Source organism: Sturnus vulgaris, chromosome 5, assembly GCF_052056855.1.
Source record: "Sturnus vulgaris isolate bStuVul1 chromosome 5, bStuVul1.hap1, whole genome shotgun sequence".
NCBI classification, from domain to species: domain Eukaryota; kingdom Metazoa; phylum Chordata; class Aves; order Passeriformes; family Sturnidae; genus Sturnus; species Sturnus vulgaris.
This window is the reverse complement of record NC_142247.1, coordinates 72686711-72707228: the sequence shown is the minus strand read 5'-3', so window position 1 is coordinate 72707228 and position 20518 is coordinate 72686711. Positions and strand designations below refer to the sequence as shown.

The 20518-nt window shown below is 40.6% G+C and overlaps 1 protein-coding gene across 4 annotated transcripts in view; it reads left to right on the top strand.

The window, feature by feature from the left end:
* Nucleotides 1-20518, top strand: part of CHCHD3 (coiled-coil-helix-coiled-coil-helix domain containing 3) — a 124348-nt gene that overhangs the window by 62729 nt on the left and 41101 nt on the right. For 2 of the 4 annotated variants that reach the window (XM_088165990.1, XM_088165993.1), the window contains exons 5-6: nucleotides 12238-12252; nucleotides 13198-13281. In XM_088165990.1, coding sequence (XP_088022116.1) covers nucleotides 12238-12252; nucleotides 13198-13281 — 99 coding nt within the window. The remainder of the gene's footprint in view (nucleotides 1-12237; nucleotides 12253-13197; nucleotides 13282-20518) is intronic. The other 2 variants (XM_088165992.1, XM_088165991.1) reach the window with 1 other exon arrangement.

Below are 20518 nucleotides of genomic sequence, written 5' to 3'. Positions count from 1 at the left end.
ACAGTGGGAGGTGTCCCTGCCATGGATGGGGTGGCACTCAATGATTTTAAGGTCCCTTCTGTAACTCCATAATTCCAAATGCACCAGAAAATCCTTGTGAGTATTTTCCTGCTCATAAATAATCTTTATATCATTTTGGAAGGTCGGAGATTGCTACAGAATCCGATTTATTATGAGAAAATTGGGATTTCTCTTGGAAAACCAGGTTTTTTAGCCTCTCCATCCATGGGTATCTGTGTTAAATAAAGGCAGAGTGCCAGGTGAGCTTGAATATCTTGAGTTACCACGCTGATAAATGGGACAACTTGCTGATAGTAGCAAGGCAATTAAATGTAATTATAGCTATATATAATATATATAATACAATTTCTTGTTTCCTGCACTGGAAAAATGTATTTTTTTTCTTCTTTTGAAATTTCTTTTTGAAATATCTTAACCTCTGTTGTATTTGTTACTCCTCTAGTCCTAAAATTTTTACAAAGGAGAATCTCTTTAGAGTGGGGTAGAAGGGAATTTGAAGATCATCCAGTGCCACCCCCTGCCATGGCAGGGATTCCTTCCACCATCCCAGAGTGCTCCAAGCTCCTCCATCCTGGTCTTGGACACTTCAGGGATCCAGGGGCAGCCACAGCTTCTCTGGGAATTCCATTCCAGCCCTCCCCACCCTCCCAGGGAAGAATTCTTGCAATCCCCAGCCCAGGTGATTTTCCTGTTTCATTGCAGAGCCACATCTTGTTTAATAACCTGAATCAGCAGGGTGTCGTGTACTCTGTTATAAAGGATGAATAAACATTTTATGAAATGCTTTTCTCTATTTATGATCAGTCATGTTTTGTTCTGCAGATTTTTTTTCTCTTCCTCTTAAAGGACAGAGCAAAGTTGTAACTCTTCTATCATTTCCAAATTAATCTAATTTGAACAATTCTTTGCCATTCTCAATTTCATGCAAATACCAGTGCCATTACTTGTGCAAATAGTTGGTGTGTCTCTCCACGTTTAGAAAATTAAGCATTAATTCTCTCTGTGGGCTAGGACAGGCTGTGTTGCATGACAAATAGATTGGAGGCAAGCAAGAAAAAAAAAGTAACATTTCACAAATCCAGCAGAGAGCTTTGCTTTCGAGCACTCACACCATTGGGCAGCACCAAAGGAAGGTGGTTTTTTTTTTTTCCCATTATTGTAGAAGTACTTGGCAGCTTCTGTTTTCCTGAAGCATCCTATTGACTGGGATGAATCCTTTTTTTTTTTTTTTAGAAAGCATTTTGAAGTGTTTGCTTTCCCTTCCAGAAGCTCTCACCCACAGCAGAAAGAACGTTTGTGTTAAAATAATGGTGCTCCTTTAGAAAATGCACGGATTGTGGAGACTCCCAAGTGCTGCAGGAACAGCCTCAGCCTCCTGGCAAACATCCCTGAGAGCCTGAAAAAGGAGAAGGAAAGGAAAGAAATCTTCCCTGAGGCTGCACAAGGAATTGAACCAAGGGATGGAGCTGCCTCAGTTTTGGGGGCGTTTTTAGGAGATGCAGGAAAGGCACCGTGGGTTACCTGGCTGGGGACACCTCCCACTGTCCCAGGCTGCTCCAAGCCCCAGTTCCAAGCTGGCCTTGGACACTTCCAGGGATCCAGGGACAGCCACAGCTTCTCTGGGAATTCCATCCCAAGATCCCATCCACAAAACACAGCTTTTAACATTCCAAAAATTCCTTCAGTTTGTTCCTTTTTGCTTATTTAAAACATTTCCCTCTCGTGACAGCTTTAAAAGTGACTGGATAAACCTGGCCTCACTGGGATTCCAATTATCCCAGGTTGCAAAGTAGGCACTAAGTATTGGGGAAATAATCTCAGATTTGGGGTTTTGTTGCAAAGGGCTGTCAGACTCAGAAAAGAAGGTTTGTAAAATGATAATTTAGGTCTCTTATAAAGTGGTTAAATCACAGGATCACAGAATGGTGGGAAGGGACTTTAAAGGACATCCAAGGCTACCCCTGCTGTGACAGGGACACCTCCCACTGTCCCAGGCTGCTCCAAACCCCAATGTCCAGCCTGGCCTTGGACATTCCAGGGATTCTCTGGCAATTCCAGCCCAGCCAGCAATTCCTCATTCCCAAGATCCCATCCATCCCTGTGTCCTGTCCCTCTGTCCCTTGTCCCCAGTCCCTCTCCAGCTCTCCTGGATCCCCTTTATTCCCTGGAATGTTCTGGAAGCTCTCCCTGGATCCTTCCCTTCTCCCAGAATGGAAGTGGGAAGGGAGAAGCCTGAGGAGCCACCAGTGATGTTTCCTTTGGTGACTTTGGAACATGGAATCACTGTCCCTGTTTTCCATGTGCTTCTCAGCACTTTTGTTCTTCTCCAGGCTGGAAATTGCTCTGGATTTCTCTGTGTTCAGGATGAGGAGGCTGATGGTTGGAAATTCACTGAGCAGAGACTTGCTCAAGCCATTGGATCCAGTCAGGGTTTGTGGCTCAGCAGTGTTAAATTCCTCATTAACTCTTATTTTCCCTGCTGATGAGATTCTTTGTTTTGTTTTATACTTTGAGTTCCATTTCACAGCAGTTCCTCCCCACCTTTAGCTGTTGCCCCAAACAAGGAGAGGCAGCTCTGCACGAAGCTCTGGGTGTGGATCTGTCATCCCCACATCGATTCTCACCTTGAGTGTGGTAAAAAAAACTGGCGAGGTTGATTTTAAACTAAATTTATTTGCCTGGCTTTTTAAAAACGGCATCACAGCAGCTGAAAGGAGCTGAAATTTGGAACTCACATCAAGGTTTTTGTCAGACACCACAAGAAATAAAACAGTTCCTTGGAGTTTCCTCCTGCTTCTGATCTCGAATAATTGACACATGACAGATTTCAATGTTGTTAATTGTTTTATAATCGAATTATATTATTAAAGGATGTTTAGTGCTCCAAGGAATCCAGAGTCTGAGGCAGCTTAAAGGTAAAAGTGGGGCTGTTTTCAGAGGTAATACAAACATCTCAACTTTTTCAGGTTTTGCTCAGCGATCAGCTTCGCTGATAACTTGTGGCAATGAGTTCTGCAGGTTAATTATGCATTTAATTGGTTTCAAATTTGTTGCTTTTCAATTTCACTGTTCAGTGAATATTTCCTCGGTCTTGTATTATGAGAGGGAGTAAATAGGAGAGCCTGGCTCACCTTCTCTGAACATTTAATTATTTTGTGTACCTCTCTGCTGTACACAGAGCTCTTCTCAGGGGTTTGGTCTTTATGTATCTCCAGCTTCTTTCTTTTCCAAAGCTTTTCTCTGCAGTGACCAGAATATAAATATACAGAGAGTGACCAGGGCTCTGGGAGGATCTGAATTTTATTTATATCAAATACTGTGATCTCAGCGTGGTGCTGTCTTTTCCTTCCCCTTTTCTTCACAAATCTCCTCCTGTTTTTATTTTGCTGTTTTAACACATGGGACAACTTTTCCTTGGCTTTTCCTGCAGGAATATCAAGTTTTGCTCTGGAACTTTATAGTCAAGATAAAAAAGCTTCACATGGCTAATGCTGACTTTTGCTTCCAAGTTATTTTCCACTCACCCTCGTTGGATCCATCCCTGGAATGTCCAAGGCCAGGTTGGACATTGGGGTTTGGAGCACCCTGGCATAGTGGGAGGTGTCCCTGCCAAGGTCCCTCCCAACCCCAACCCTTCTGGGATTCCACCTGCCATGATCTTCTCTGGTTTGATCTTTTTTTGGTCATTTCAATCCAGTAATTTCTATGAAACCCTTGAGGAGTTCATTGAAGTTCATTATTACTTGCTTTACATTTTTCTGTGCATAAGATGCTGTTGAATTATTTTTGAAGATCCTGTTGGACAGCTGGTTTATTCTTTCCAAGTGTGACAAAAATTTACACTGAACTGTAGAAACATTTTAGTAGAACCGTGTAAAACCTTGTTTTTTGAACAATCCTTGCAGTGTTAAACCCTTTAAATGTGTCAGCAAATGTTCAGCTGCATGGAATAAAAATGTCAGCATCAATCCCTCTCTTCCATGTATTTCCTGCCTCCAATCACTTAATTATATTCATGAGTTTGAGGGTTTGTTTAGTTGCCCATTCCCAAATTCTTGGCACACTCAGACATTCACCATCTGAACAGGGCAAGGGATTTAAAAAAAATAAATTAATGTCATTTATTTTTCTACTATGGTCTTGACAAAAGTCTTTGTTTCCCTTCCTGTCTTGCATTAAATCTGCTTTTTCCATCCAGCTTGAATATTTTCAGTGCTTAGAATATTATTTATTTCTGTTAGAATAACACAAACACCAGCAGAGCTTGAAGTATAATTATGTTAAACACTGCACAGATGTGTAGTGAGTTCCAGGCTCTGCCCTGGAGACTCTGCAGTCAAATGAGAAAAGAAATAAAAGTGCAGTGAGTGGAAGTTGGACACAGGAATTCAATGACACGTGTTATAGGATTATATAAAAGGAAGATGCTCACCAATAATCGATGCATAAATCAATGCCAGCCCCTTTCAGTGCTGCTTTACTCGAGGTAATAATTCTCTGGAGCTTTTATTTCAGAATAAGTTGTTCAATCTTTAAAGAAAATGCTGAAAGACCAGCGTTGTAATTTAGTAATTAAAATACAAAGAGCATTAAATCCTGCTGTGTTCTCCCACTTTCCCAAGGCTTTGCTGGATCTTTGTTTCAAGGCAGTAATTTAAAGAGTTATGGTAACTACGTGGTATTAACTTAGGATTTACACACTTAGTTAAATATTTTATGGATATAAACTAAAGAACTGCAAACTGTTCCATTAATTGTTCAAAATGAGTTTTCAGAGTGCTGGAAAAATTGAAACAGAGCTAAAAATTGACTTATTAATTGGGATAAGGTTTAGTTTGATATATGTGCACACAAGTTATCTGTAAATATTTTCTTTGCCACGTGCATTTTTTTTGTATCTCAGTGCCAAAAGCTCTTTGGGGAAAGTTGGGCATTCCAAAAGTTCATCAAAATTATCTTGCCTTTGCAGTGCTGAGGTTAAATCCCTGAATTTCACTGTTAAGTCAAATATTCTGTTGAAAGATGAATTTGTGTCTGAGTTACATCTTCAGTCTGAAATGATCTGCTGGGTACAGTTCTTTTATTCTCTAGCTGAATAGGAAAATCTCTGGGAAATAAAATGGCTGCATAATTTGAGACAGAATCAATGAGTTTTGATGGTTTGTTTATTACTAAATAGAGGAATTCAATTTAACAAGATCAAGATTCCAAAAAAACAGAGATGAAATACCTTTAGGACAACAGATTATCTGTATTTTTAGTGCCTTTTTGAACATCCAAAGATGAATGTTCTGCTTGTGTTGTATCTTTCAAATTGAGAAACACCTGATGTAGTTACAAGTGACTCAATTTTGTGTCTTGAGCAGAAATCAATCCCTTGAATAGCAGAGCAGCAATAAATATCCTTTTATTTGCTTTTCCAAAGTGGATTTCCCTCCTTGGGCATCATCACTTTTTGCCTTCAGTGGGAATTGGTTCCCAGCATCCCAGACTGAGCCATTTCCAACGAGGCAACTTGTGCTGGGGAGGGAATGATATCAATTCATGCAGAGTTTGGATCACTTGATAGAAAAAAATGGAATATTCACAGATGGAAAATAACTCTTGATGCTGAGAGGCCTCTAATAAACACAAAATCCAGGAGGTTTTCAATGGGATTCCAAATGAGATTGGCTTTGAAGTGGCTTCAATGAGGTGGTGAATTTTTATTGCTTTTATTAATGCAGCATCCCAAAGAATGATTTCACTCTTTTACGTGCAGTCCATTGAATCTTCAGTTTACAAAGCACGAGAATTGGGGCTTTTAAAATGATGATAATGCAGCACTGTTGATAAATGATGCTGGGTATTGGGCAGGAGAACGAAGAGTCCTGGGTGAAAAGATTAAATTCCAAAATTTTCTCTGGGTATGAGGCAAATGAGGTGCAAATTTCTTCTCTCTTGCTTGGTTTTGGATTTCAGTGGTGAATTTTTGGAAGGGCTGTGCTTCCTTACGTTTTGCTTTGTTTTACATCGTGTTTTGTTGAAAAATGCATCAAACATTGGCTGACTGTGCTCAGCAATAACTTTTATTTACCCTTCTGTTCTTTAATTCTGTTGCAGAATTTAAAAGTCTTTCTGCAAAATCATCATTAATATCAGCACTGAACACGGTAAAAAACGGCAAAAATATTTATGATTTGCTACAACAGCAGTGTAACAACAAAGATGGAAGTAGAACACAGTCCTAAATCAGTTTACTGACAGGGTTTTTTTTTCCTGAATTTTACAAGATAACGGTCCTCTTGCTCTGTTTTATCCACTTTGGCTCATATGGAGCAGCCTCTGCTTCTTTCAGTTTAGTGAAAAACGACATATTTGACATATGACTGAAACATCAGAAACTGTCAGCCACGGTTAGAGACAATATTTGAATTGCTACAAATACCTGGCAGCACTACAGATAGTCTTTAAAATGTTTGATCTCCTTGGACTGTGTTGGCTGACTGAAAAGCATGGATGGAGTTTCAGGAATAAGTCGTGCCTCTCTTTCATTCCCAGTGACATGCAGAGATGTAATTCCGATTTTTTTCAGCATCTTTTTTTTTCCTTTGAATCACGGTTGGGTTGAAACACGAGGCTTTTCTGCCTGTTGCTAATCACTACAATAGTCATGAATGTATTTTAATTTTTATTTGCAGGGAAATAAAGTCTTTAGATTCTGTTGTTTTGAAGCTGAGCAAACCAGATGGTTCATTTGGAGTTTGGTGAGAAGTGGCAGCTTTTCTTTAGTGCTGATATTGTACCAGGATGGGTTGGACAGGGCTGGGAGCAGCCTGGTCTGGTGGAATGGATTGGAATGAGACGATCTTGAAAATCTTTTCCACACCAAACCAGTCTGGGATCCTGTAATTGCTCATTTCTGGTCACTTGGTACAGATATGTGATTTTTCAGCTCTCGTTTTGGGGTGGGATCATAAAATAAATCAGGCTGGAAGAACTCGGGCTCCTCTCAAGTGAGTGGTGACTCAGAATTTCCCTCCTGCTGCTTCTCCTCTGTGAGTCCTGGCCCTGCACAGGGACCCTGCAGGTGCAGGAGGCTCAGCAGAGCTTTGCTGTCCCCATGCTGGGAATTTTTCAAAGCCCAGCTGGAAACAGCCATGGGCTTTCATCACCCACCTCCTCCTCCTCCTCCTCGGGGTGTCCCACATTCTGGAGGAGTGCCCATTCCAAGGAATTCCTGGAGCTCTGGGGACAAGGTGAGGACAGGGCACAGCTTGGCTTTGATGATCTTGGAGAGCTTTTCCAGCCCCAGTGATGCTGAAATTGTCCTTGTTCAGCTTTTTATTATTATTTTTATTATATAGAAGCTCTTCTTGTTGGGGCAACAATCTCAGTGAATTTCTGCCTTAGGTTTTCCTGTGAATATTCCCATGACTCACATTAGGATTGGAATCTGTAACTCTTTTCTTGGCATTTGTACATTTGTGTTTTTCTCCTTTGGTCTATAATGAGATTCAGTAAATGAAGCTTCTTGTCACATCTTCTGTTCTACACTAGATCTTTACTTGTTCATAAATTCTTTTTTTTTTCATTTTCTCCATTAGCCTTCTCCTCTCAATGTGATCTTTTTTATCTACTCGACTCACTCTTTTAGGACTTCATTATTTTTAGAAAACGTACTGTAGCACATTTAGTGGTAATTACAAGAGCTTGTTTTAATTACACTTGTCAAAGACTCCGTTTTATGATGCATTATTGGTGCTGCCGTTTCCAATTCCTAACAATTCTCCACCTTTACAAGTGGAAATGAACATCCCTCTTTTCAAGTGATGTGTCCACATGATTTTACTTTTTTTTTTTTTTTTTTTTTTGTGCTTAGGGATGATTTTGTGCGTAGTGATAATTTAAAAGGAATTCTTTGAGGGGGAAGGGACCAACATCTGTTCCCAAAAATATCCATAAATTCCTGGTGTTGCCTGTTCAGAATGCTGGGTGTATTTATATGCTGAAATAGAAGGTTAAAAATTAAAACTGGGTCAGTTCAACATCCATTAAAAGTGGAAACAGGGAATTCTTTTTCTTGGGGTACTCCATGCAATGGAAGAGGAGAGTAGTTTTCCTGATCATAATAATTTATGCAAATAATGAAGCTTTATCTGATTTTATCAAAGTGCAAACGTGGATGCACAGGGCTGTACCTGGGTGAGTGGGAGAGGAATTCAGTGGATCCAGAGGAATTCCAGTGATCCCTGGAAACATCCAAGGTCAGGCTGGGCAGGGCTCTGAGCAGCCTGATGGAGTTGAAGATGTTGCTGCTTGTGCAGGGGTTGGGCAGATGATCCAAAAGGTCCCTTCCAGCCCAAACCATGATTTATGAAATGCCCCAAAACTGTTCTACAGTGTGACACTCACAGCCTGGACCTGAATTCCAAACTCTGGGATTCACACCTAACCCATGGATGTGCTCATCCAGTGAACCTCAAGTTGGAAAGGACGTGGAAAACCTCCAACAATGTGCTAGAGGGAGATCATGTTTTGAGAAAATCGTGTTTTGAGATCCTGTTTTGAGAAGATCATGTTTTGACAAGATCCTGTTTTGAGAAGATCATGCTTCGAGATCATGTTTTGAGAAGATGATGTTTTGAGATCATATTTTGAGATCATATTTTGAGAAGATCATATTTTGTGAAGGTCATGTTTTATGAAGATCCTGTTTTGTGAAGATCATGTTTTAAGAAGATCATGTTTTGAGAAGATCCTATTTTGGGAAGATCATATTTTGAGATCATGTTTTAAGATCATGTTCTGAGAAGATCCTGTTTAGTGAAGATCCTGTTTTGAGAAGATCATATTTTGAGAAGATGATGTTTTAAGATCATGTTTTGTGAAGATCCTGTTTTGAGATCATGTTTTAAGATCCTGTTTTGTGAAGATCATTTTTTGAGACCTCTCTTGTGCTGGTACATCCCACTCATCCTGAGCTGCCAGCAGATCTCCTGTGGGATGGCAGCTCTTTAGGGAACTGCCACCACTTCCTTTTAACCTTGAATCCATTAATTTTTCCTTCAGGTTCATCCCAAGACCTGCAGCTATTCCATGTGGGCTTTCCTCATTGCTGTGATCAGCATTTCCTCTGGAAAATCTTCACTCCCAAACCTGATGTGGCAGGAGCTCTTCCAGCCCCAGTGCCAGGTCTGGAATCCTTGGATGTGCCTTGGGAGGTCACAATTCCCTTGGTGTCCCCCTTCCCCGTGCCCTGATGTTTGACATGACCCTGAAGCAGGACCTTCAAAGGACTTTCACCTGGCTGATATTAATTTATAAATTCAAATTCAACTCTTGTTTTGAAGTAGATCGTTCTTTTCCCAGAGAAATGCAACCTGGAGCCATCTCAGCAGTTCCACTGTCAGTTTTTGGGATGTTAATGAATTTGGAGCTTGGATTTGTGCTGTGCTCTAAACCTGGGGCTGCCAAAAACTTCAGGAGCTGAGGCTGAAATCTGCCTCCAAACCTACATTAACCCACCTGATAATGAATTTTTTAATCTGCTCCTTAATAGCAATTTATGACCACACACACCTGGAATCTTGTTGCATCCACCAATAGATTCCTTTTTAAAAAGTTATTATTATTTTAAAAAATTAATTATTAAACAGATTTTCAACCAGCTGCTTATCTGCTCTGTTCTGCCTCACAGAGGACAAAAGAAATGTGGTTTTGTTGTATCCAGTGTGAGCAGGGCTTGGTTTTGTCACAGGGTGGCTCTGCAGGTGTCCCTGCAGTCAGGTACAAGGTGATTCCTGAATTTTTTTTGTAGGGAAGAAATCCATTTTTCCAGTGATGGCAACTCCTTCCAGTGCTGTGCCAAATCTTTTGCAAACAAAACCCAAGTTGGCCTTTAAATCGTGGTCCAGTTTCCCTGTGATGGTGAAAAATCTCTGTTTAATATTAGTGATCTGTTTTGGGGTATTCAATTTGGGTGGTTTGGGAAGCAAAGGTGGATTTTTGAAGCTGTTCTTTCAAAATCACCCAAGCAAAGGTTTTGTTTATCAGAGTTTTTTTTTCATGAAGAAACAACCAACCTGTTCCAGTATCTCATTTACACCTGAAATGCAGCATTCAGCTAATTGAAACCATGGCTATTCTTAATTATTTTCTTGCACCTCATTGACATTCACAGGGATCTTGTTGCTGCAGCCCCATAAATATAATATTACTTTACAGGTTTTTATTTTGGCACTCAGTTCTCCTCTATTGGCATATTTATAGTCTCCTGTATAAATGAATAATTTTATTTATTATTTATTCATTTGAACTTTGCTGTGTCTGCGTTACTGTACAAGTGGCAGGAGTGGAAGAAACTCTTTTTTTTTTTTGCTGAGTTTCTTACTTGCCAACCAAATCTTCTGGTTACTTCCACAACACAGGGCAGCAAACCTTTGGATAAACAGATTATTTAGTATTTTATATACAATATTTCTCCTTTATCAGGGACAGATCAGGGCAATGAGCAGTGTCACTGTAGAGCAGTAAAATCCAACTGGTTTGATGATTAATTATTTTGAGGGAGGACAGGGAACCAAACCCAAAAATCAACCCAAAAAATGAACCAACTTCCCAAGTAAATCACATTTCCGGGGCAAAATCTTCCATTCAGGGGGATATCTTTGGAATAAATGTTATTGCATTCCCTGATCACAGCAAGACAGGAAAAAGATTTAAGCTCAGCTTAAATCCTGGAGGATAAGGATGGGTTTAGTCTCTTCTGTCACTGCTGGGCCCTTGACCTGTTGTGCTTTACACCCTGCAGAAATGGGGTGAGAATTCAGTCAGGAACTTCATCCCTGGGTTTATTCCATCCCATTGCCTTCCCAAAGTCAGCTTGACCCCCAGAACAGTGGGGAGCACGACTGGATTGTAAAAACTAAACCTTAACTGAGTTCTCCTGAGCTTTGTGAATATTAATGAATATTAATGATCTCTTTTCTTTGTCCCCGGCCTGTTCTGCACGGCAGGAACGTTCTGGAGATGTTCTGGGGAGCATGGCATGGTTAGATGTGGGATATTTGCTTTGGGTACCCATGAAGATGCCCTGCAGATATGGAATGTTAGATCTGGAATAGGAAATGTGGAATATGAGATATGGAATATGAGATCTGGAGTGTTAGATGTGGAATATTATATGTCGAGTATGAGATCTGGAATATGACACGTGGAATATTAGATATGGAATCTGATATATGGAATATTAGATCTGGAATATGAGATATGGAGTATGATATATGGAATATTAGCTCTGGAATATTAGATTTATAATATGAGATCTGGAATATTAGATATGGAATGTGAGAGATGGAATATGAGATATGAAATACTAGATATGGACAATGATATCTGGAATATGATACATGGAATATGAGATATGGAATATTAGATATTGAATGTCAGATATGGAGTATGAAATATGGAATATGGGATCTGGAATGTTAGAGCTGGAATATGAGATGTGGGTTATTAGATATGGAGTGTGAGATATTGAATATGAGATATGGAATATTAGATCTGGAATGTGATACATGGAATATGAGATCTGGAATATGAGGTGCTGAGGCACAAATTCCCAGAGCAGCTGTGGCTGTCCCTGGATCCCTGGAAGTGTCCCAGGCCAGGTTGGACATTGGGGTTTGGAGCAGCCTGGGATGGGGGAAGGTTTTGGGGTTGGAATGAGATGATTTTTCAGATCCCTTTCCAAGCCAAACCATTCCATGAATGCAGATTTGGGACAGGATGGTTTTGGTGGGGGGGACACAAAAGCTGCAGTGAATTTTAAGTGGTTCTGTAACCACCAGGTCTGGGAGGTCAGCAGGGATTATGTGTGAGGAGAAACCAAAAATGGGAATTTGGCTGTGGAATTGTTCATGGAATGAGCTCTGGAAAACCTGTAATTAGTGAGGCAAGGCTGATTTAAATGCTGATTTAAATACATGGAAGGTGCTCCATGGAATTCTGATGGAGAGGCTGCCAGAGGACAGAGTTTGAATCATCCAAAATTTGGCTTTTTTGGGGGACATTTTTGAAGGAATTGCACAAAAGACCCCAATATTTTCCCAAGTAGTTTTCTGCATTTTTCCAGATAAACCTGACATATGTGTGGGGGGTTTTTTTTGCATTCTTTCTGTTCACCATTCTATAATAAATTTAATTGGAATTTTAACATTTTTTAACATGCTTCAGGACATAGAAACAAAGGTAAGCAGTTAAATAAGGAAACGAGGGAAAATCCAAATTTTTTAATGTATTCCTTGGGTGTTTCCTAAAAACCCCCCAAAAATTAATCTTGACAAAGGGAATCAAGTCTTGTATCTGTCCAATATGTGGTGTAATTGCTGTAATGACTATTATTTCTAATATTATTAATATTACTAATACTATTAATAATTTGATAATTATTAGTCACTAAAGATATTTTATTAAAAAATGATAAACCTGGAAAGTATTTGCATTGATAAATTAGGTGTTAAATCCTTTGTAGCTTGTTAAAAATCACTTGTCTGCTCTTTACACTGCAGGACTTAGAGCTTTATATATTTTTAATAAATTCCTCTGTGCATGTGTGCTTTTTAAATGTATTTTCTAATTTTTAATGAGTCCCCTTAATCCTAGAAAATGGGAAATACTGCAGATGAAAAGCCAAAAACATCAATTTGCTGGGAGCAGTGTCTCTTAAAAGAACACTCAGGTCATATTAGGATTGAAAAGATAAATATTTTAAATTATTCTGTATTATTTTAGATTATTGGACATGAGAGTGGTCCCGTGGTCAAGTTTTTCAACTTAGTGGATACTTGAAGCAATCTGGGAGTTTCCAGAGGAGTGATTCCTAATTAAAGAGGACAGGAGAGTTTTGGGTGCACTTTTTTAGCAAATATATAAAAAGATTTTCTTCTTCCCAAATATCCACCTGTTTAGAATTCGATTTTCCTTAGTTTAGAAATGATTTGTCAAGTTAATTCAAAATAAAAAAAAAAATAAAAATAAATCCCAGCCTGGTGCATTCTGGTCACGTTTCCAAATCCATTTGGACAAACTCAGGCAGAGCTGTTGAGAAGAGGAGGAAAAAGCCCAGAACTATGGAAAATATCCTTAATTCAATATTTTTATTATTCTCTTACTTTTTTTTTTTTTTTTTTTTAGGCCAGGCAGCTGGAAGAGAAGGAGAGGGAGCTGAAGAAACATGATGCTTACTACAAAGAGCAGCTGGCTCGGCTGGAAGAGAGGGTAAAACTTTTTTTTTCCTTCTAATGAACATTTTTTTCCTTTTTTTCCCCTCTTTCTGTTCATTTCTGCTCCTGGTTGCATTTACAAGAAGACTTTTTTAAGGACATAAAGATTAAAATTCTGGCCAGAGGGGTTATTTTTATATTGCTGCTGCTGTTTCTGCCTTAATATTGGCAAGGTGGAAGGTTTGATGGGGGAATATTTGTTTTCTTTGCTAACAAAGTTCTCACATTTGCTGTGGGATTTCATCTGTCACGGTAATTACAGACAGAAAAATGAAATAATGAGGTTATTTTATACCAACGCTGATGAAGAGCCAGTGGAAGCGAAGAAGTGTCACCAAGTAAAGTAATTGAAATTAAAATAACAACAAGAAAAAGTGAAGTGTGAAGGGACAGAGTGAATTTCTGCTTTCAGTGGGTGGAATTACTGATTCCTCCATCAGTACATGGAGAGTTTTAATTTTAATTCCAAGTTTATACCGTGTTTAAAAAGCATTTCTGTCTTTTTATCTCATCACAGACTTGAAATTAAACTGTAGAGAGCAGCTTGGGAAGCTGTGGGACTTGCTTACAGTGCCTTAACATATTGCTGTTAACATTGCTATTCTTTACAGAATTTATTTTATAGGATGTTAATTCCAAATAATTACAGCTGTCATTATTTCCTGGCTTTCAGGTTGGTTGTAACCTCCAGCCTGAATACATTTGCCTCCTTTACCCCTCTGCCTTCTTCCTCAGCTTATATATTGGTGATTAAATCAGATTTTTTTATTTTTTTTTGTTGATTGGTTAAAATGATTAACAAGATACACATCCATTGATGCAGCTTAGCAGGCCAGAAGAGAATTCCTTCTTTTTTTTGGATTAGGAGGTAGAATGTGGAATGTGCTGCATGAATTATCAGTGTGTATAATTGGTTCTTAATGAATATTTTCAATTGAGGGTACATCTGATACCATGTCAGTGTTTTGTCCTCCTTTTTTGAAGGTGACATTAATGAAGTCCCGTTTTCTTGGCAATGAGAAGGAGTTTGAAAGGATCAGAGGAAATCAGTTTAATGCTTCTAAATTGGATGCTTTATTTAAACAGCTAAAAATTAAGATATTTCACCAAAAAACTCCATAGAACACTTTCCTTTTTCTCCACTAACTGGCTTGGTGTTAGAAGAAAAAACCTCAGTGGGATTTTATCCAGACTGGATTTTTCTGGGCTGGTTGGAGCTGTGCTCTTAGTGTGGAATAATTCATAGCAAAGGATGTCTGATAAACCATGCATCTTGGACAGCTTTTTCTTTCACCTTTTTTTTTACCTTTTATATCTTTTTAGATGTTTTTCTTGGTCATTTTTCATATTTTTCATGTAGGTCACTGGTCCAGTGGCTTCACTTGCCCCTGTTAGTGAAGACTCCAATGTGTGTAAATCCATTTTTGTGCTGTGCAAGGGAGATAATGAACTGTAAATAACTTTATTTGAGTTCTGCTGGAACATCCTCCAGGGGATGTGAAATAGGAAATTCTGCCACCTCTTGGTTTCTCTGCTTGTCTTGGAAATTTCCAAGACAGGTTCTGAATTCTTTGTTTTCTACCGTGGGTGATGAACTCTGTGTTCAGAGTGGAGTTTTTGTGGTACCAAGCCTTGTCTTTTCATTCTGGCTCTTTATTTATGAGGTAAAATCCTCTGCTTTTTCCAAGTTGTCATCCACTTTGTCATCAAGGTAAATTTTCATCTCTCTCCTACACAAAAAAGTGCTGTTCCAGCTCTGAGAGGAGAGAATTCTGTGTTCCAAATCTGACTTGGAATTTCTTCAGAGAGGTGGAGATTGCAGAGTGAAAACCTGGACAGGCAGAGGGGTCACAGCTCCTGCAATTCCACCTTCCCTCACTGGGTCACCTGTGAGCTTCTGTGCTGGGAATTTTGAAAATTGGGATGGAAATAGAGCTTTAAAAACTAAAAAAAAAAAAAAAAAAAGGAAGAAAAGGAAGGTCTGGAATTGAGAGAGCATGAAAAGAGGCTGGTTTGTTGTTCCTGAACTTGTCCTGATTTCAGTGGAAGGTGCCCAGAGACAGAGCAGAGCTCCTCAGCACAGGGAAGTTCAGAACAGGAGGTGGGCTGGGAGCAAGTGGAGCTCAGAGAATGAATGTCACGATGAAGAAATGTTCAATCCGAGTCTGTCACCTGTGACAAAGAATGCTAATTACAATCTCAGATCATTCCCACATCAAATAAGCACACTTTAAAAACACTTCAGTTATGTCTATGTGGTATTTCTGGCTGTTGCATCATGGAGTGTCAGAGCTCATCTCGATGATTAATTGGCTTTTTGATTATTTAGCCTTTTCAATTAGAAGCTTCGTATTTGTGTTCTTCAGTGCTGCTGAAAAAACAATGCAGACGTTGATAATAAAGGGAGATGACAACAGAACAGATTAGTGTCAGCACAGCGTGCTCCTTATGGAGAAAATTATCCATATTCAGTGCCAGATGAAGCCTGTCAATTATAAAATATTTCAGTGACTGAGGGAAGATGCTCAACCTTTACAGGATATTAATACAGGACAAAATAACTGTGCACAAGTGACAGCTGTGATAGTAAAACATCAACAATTCTATTCTCCAGGGGAATAACTGTTCATAAATTTGGTTTATGTGCTAAAAACCTTTTGATACTTCCCCAAAACCCAGCAATTCCCCTAACAGCTGCCAGTGTTTCTAGGTCAGAGATAGCACATGAGCTATTAGTTATTACATGCTCCACAGCAGCAGAGCAATAGCAGAGAGTTTAACAAAGCAGTTCAAGAACAACCTTCCCCTGCTCTGCACCTGACTGGGATGTGCAGCTGTGATTTAGGGGTTCACACATCAGGCTTGGAGGGAAATTTGTCACAGTTTTTCATCGTGGTGGTTCTTGATTAGAGCAAAACCCAGAGATAAAGCAGTGCTGAAGTCACTGAGTTTGGGGTGCCCCACACTGTGTTAATGATTTCCTTACAAGTGCAAGGTCCTGCACAGGGGTCAGGGCAATCCAAGCACAAATCCAGGCTGAGGGGAGAAAAGGATGGAGAGCAGCCCCTTGGGGAAAGGACTTGGGGATTTTGGTGAATGAGAAGCTGGACATGGACATTGGGATCCAGAACTCCCCATGGGCAGCACAGGAGGGGGGGGGATTCTGCCCCTCTGCTCCTCTCAGGTGAGACCTCACCTGCAGAGCTGCCCCAGCCCTGGGGACAACAACAGCAGCACCTGGAGCTGCTGGAGCAAATCCAGAGGAATCCATGGAGCTGCTCCAGGGCTGGGAGAGCTGGGGGTGCTCACCTGGAGAAGGGAAGGATCCAGGGAGAGCTTCCAGAACATTCCAGGGAATAAAGGGGCTCCAGGAGAGCTGGAGAGGGTCTGGGGACAAGGGACAGAGGGACAGGACACAGGGAATGGCTTCAGATTGGGAAAGGGGAGATTGGGGTGGGATCTTGGGAATTAGGAATTGCTGGCTGGGCTGGAATTGCCAGAGCAGCTGTGGCTGCCCCTGGATCCCTGGAATCCCAAGGCCAGGTTGGACATTGGGGTTTGGAGCACCCTGGGACAGTGGAAGGTGTCCCTGCCATGGCAGGGGTGGCACTGGGTGATCCTGAAGGCCTTCTCTAACCCAAACCATTCTGTGACTCTCTAAGGAGAAAATAAATCTGTTTTGCAATAAAGAAGAGCCCCAGTGTGAAATCAGAGCCCTTTTTCAAGAATTGCCATTCCTACCCTGTGTGCCCCATGCTCAGGATCTCTGTTTGTTCTTACTCAATGCACTTCCCTGTCCTTGAAGCTGTTCCATTTCTGGCATTTTTATGAAAAATTGTTTCTATCTTCACTATCTTGTCCCTCTGTTTCCAGTGGAGAGGTGCAATATTTTTGCCTGCTTTCAGTGCCAGTCCCAAGCCCCAGCGTCCATAGATTTTATTCATACCCAGCTCTGCATCTCCAGTGTCCCTTTGCTGTGCAGCTCCCAGTCCCCATCACCATTTCACACAATTTTCATGCAGAGCAGCTGACATCCCAGTTTTCCTTCACCCCGTTGCTTTTGCTGTACAACATTTTTTTATGAAGGCCACATGACCCTCTCCTGTTTCTCGTTGTAATTTTGGCATCACACAGACACTCAGTGAGCTGTGTCTGCTCCTGCTCTGTCTCTGAGACTGATGGGACTCCCCAGTTCCAATTTCCTCCAGCAAACCCAGTTATTTTCATGTTGCACTGCTTCCTAATGCTAATATGCATCATTAGGAGAATCCTGCCCCAAGTCATGGGAGCAGAAGGAAATTAATTTTAATACCCTGCTGTATGACACAACTACTTAGTTTATCAGTGTGAATGAGCAAGATGTGCATCCCCATATTAATCATAATATTTTCCACTGGAGCCAAGTTTCTGTGCTCCTGAGTTTCCTAGAAATACTTTAAAGTGTTGAGCAGTTTGGATGTGAGTTATGGGGTGAGGTAATAGGATTATCCTGGAGCTGAATTTGAGGGGTGGCTGAGGGAGGTGAGGAAGGGGCTGAGCCTGGAGAAAAGGGGGATCAGGGGGGACCTGGTGGCTCTGCACAACTCCCTGACAGGAGGGGACAGCCAGGGGGATTTGGGGTCTGGGAACAGGGAAAATTGGAAAATTCCTTCCTGGGTGCCTCCCATCCCTGAAGGGATTGAAAAACTTGAAGATGTGGCACTTGGGGACATGGCTCACCTTGATGATCTCAGAGGGCTTTTCCAGCTTAAACAATTCCACGATTCTGCCATTGTGTAGGAATTTGGAGGTTTCAGTATTACCCTGGATTCATCACACATTTAACACATTTAACACATTTAACACATTTAACATTTAATTTAGCCTGGAAGTCCCTGCTCTGACAGTTCTTGGCCCATTCCACTGCCCCCACTCAGCCTTGTGGTGGGGCTTGGTGGCCTTTTGTGGGGACACTCCTGCTCCACAGAGGGCTCAGTGCCAGATCCCAGCCTGGGAATGCAGATATTAAGTTCAGGAAATGTTGATCCACTTCTCTGCATCCATTTTTCCCCGTGACTTAAACGTTGAGGGAGGATTTGCAAATCCCAAGCTCAGTACTTAATTTGGGGATTCTGCTTTCCATGGAGGCTGTCAAGGAGCATTAACCTGAAGGTAAGATGAGCACACAGAGCACAAAGCTCTGAGCTGATGGCACATTCTATCCCAGGTGTTAAATGGTATTATCCATCCTGCTTGCTACAGTAAATAGGATTTTGCTATTATGATGTGTCAGGATTTTCAGAGAAATCAAATTTACTAGACACTAAACTGCCATCCTCACTGCTGAGCAGCTTTATTCTGGGATCTTGTATTCATCCTAATCCTGTTGGTAGGAAATGCTTATACCAATTGTGTGGGGAAATTATAACTTAATGATCTCTTCCTTTTTCTATTCAAGGCTTAGGATGGCCCAACATGCTCTGCAGTGATAGCCTCAGTGCTGAGCTGAGGAGCTCATCTGCAGCTTCCCAGCCAGGAATTGGCTTTTGTGGGAGTTTCTCATCAGCAGAAGTGCTCAGGTGCCAACAATGCCAGCCCCACATTTGTTCAGATGCTTCAGAGCCTTGTTTACCTTTTCAGATCTCAACAACTCAGTAATCAGGAGCTGTTTGCTGGGCTTTTTGTTCAGTGGAGTTTGCAAGATGTAGATAACACGGGGGGGGACTGGTGCAAAGCAATATAATAACCACAAACATTTTCATTCCCTACAAGGTAGTTCAGCAATGTAAAGGGTTTGGGTTTTTTTTGTTTTTTGTTTTTTTTTTTTGTTTCTATTTATGTTCAGTTATCATTCTGTTTACTCTTTGTGATCTCACGTGGCTGTAGCAGTGAGAATTCCATAAGCAGAGCACGATTTCTGCTCTCACCTCTCGTGTTTAGAAATCTGTATTTGCCAGAGCAAACATGTTTACTCTCCCCACATTTGTGTGCATTCCTTCACACGTTCCAAAGCCAACTAGCAGGGATGTAGGTGAATGTTTGGAGACTTGAGGCTGGATCCAGCCAAGTAGGAAATTATTTTGGCTGATGAGCACTTAGGGAAGAGGCAGGGACAGCTCAACAAACCTGGTGTTCTTGTTCCCATGAAGGCATGGAATTATTCCAATATTCCCTAAATATCTGTGGTTTGAAAGAAAATAGTTCCATCATTCCCACTCTGCTCCTATTTTTGAGATACTATCGGTGTTTGTGTCCTGTTTCTGTTTGCCTGGTTCTATTTCTCTTTCTGTAGCAAATAAATAAATGTATATATGCACACACACACACACACACACACAGAGTCAATACTTTAACTCTATTTCCAAGCACTTTTCCAATAGAAGCAATAAAATACATTACAGCTTCCATGAGATGAATTCCACCGACTGCCATATCATCTCATTGTTAATGAATTGTGTTATTTCTGTGAAGTTAGTGGAGCCTTTTCCTTTTTAAATGGATATTCAGCTTTCACAGCAGCTTCTTACAGCTCTCCCAAATCGCTGTGGTGGGAGACCTGAGGAGAAAATCAAGATATATTAATTTCTCATTTTCTACTTGGGCCATGAGACTTTTCTATGTCTCAGCTCATGTGCTGCACCAGGGAGATAAAAGTAAGAGTTCATCAGACTTTGCCAGTGCTTTGTATTTCCACATTGCTCCTGAAAACCCACCCTTTTTAGCACTGACCAGAGCATAATGTTTTTGTCAGTTTAGCATAATAAAGCTGTCAACCCACCCTGTGATCTTGCCAATATTAGAAAATTCCTCTTTTCAGATTTCATTCTGTTTGGGGGACAGAGCTTTTGTTGAATTGCTTCTTGCCTGGCAGGTTGAGATTAGGAAACTTGCTACCAATTACAATATCTGAAACCTCCACCTGATTGACAGCCCAGGCTGGAGTGTTGTATTTAATGCTCTGCCTCCATATCTTGCCCAGCCACAATCATTATTCTGAACAATTGGGTCTCAGCCTTGTTTTCCTTTTTTTTTTCCTCCTCATAATCTTTTACTTACCATTTCTAAGTAGCTAAGATGTTTATTATTAAACACACACCTCAGCCATGTGGTTTTTTTTTCCCCCCAAGTGCACCAAAAAATGCAGAGTTTCATGTTTGCTGTAAAAAATACCTGGTTCAGTCTCATCATTCACTATCACATATCCAATCAATAGCAAGGCTGAAATGCTGCTTAATAACAAAATGAGGAGTTGT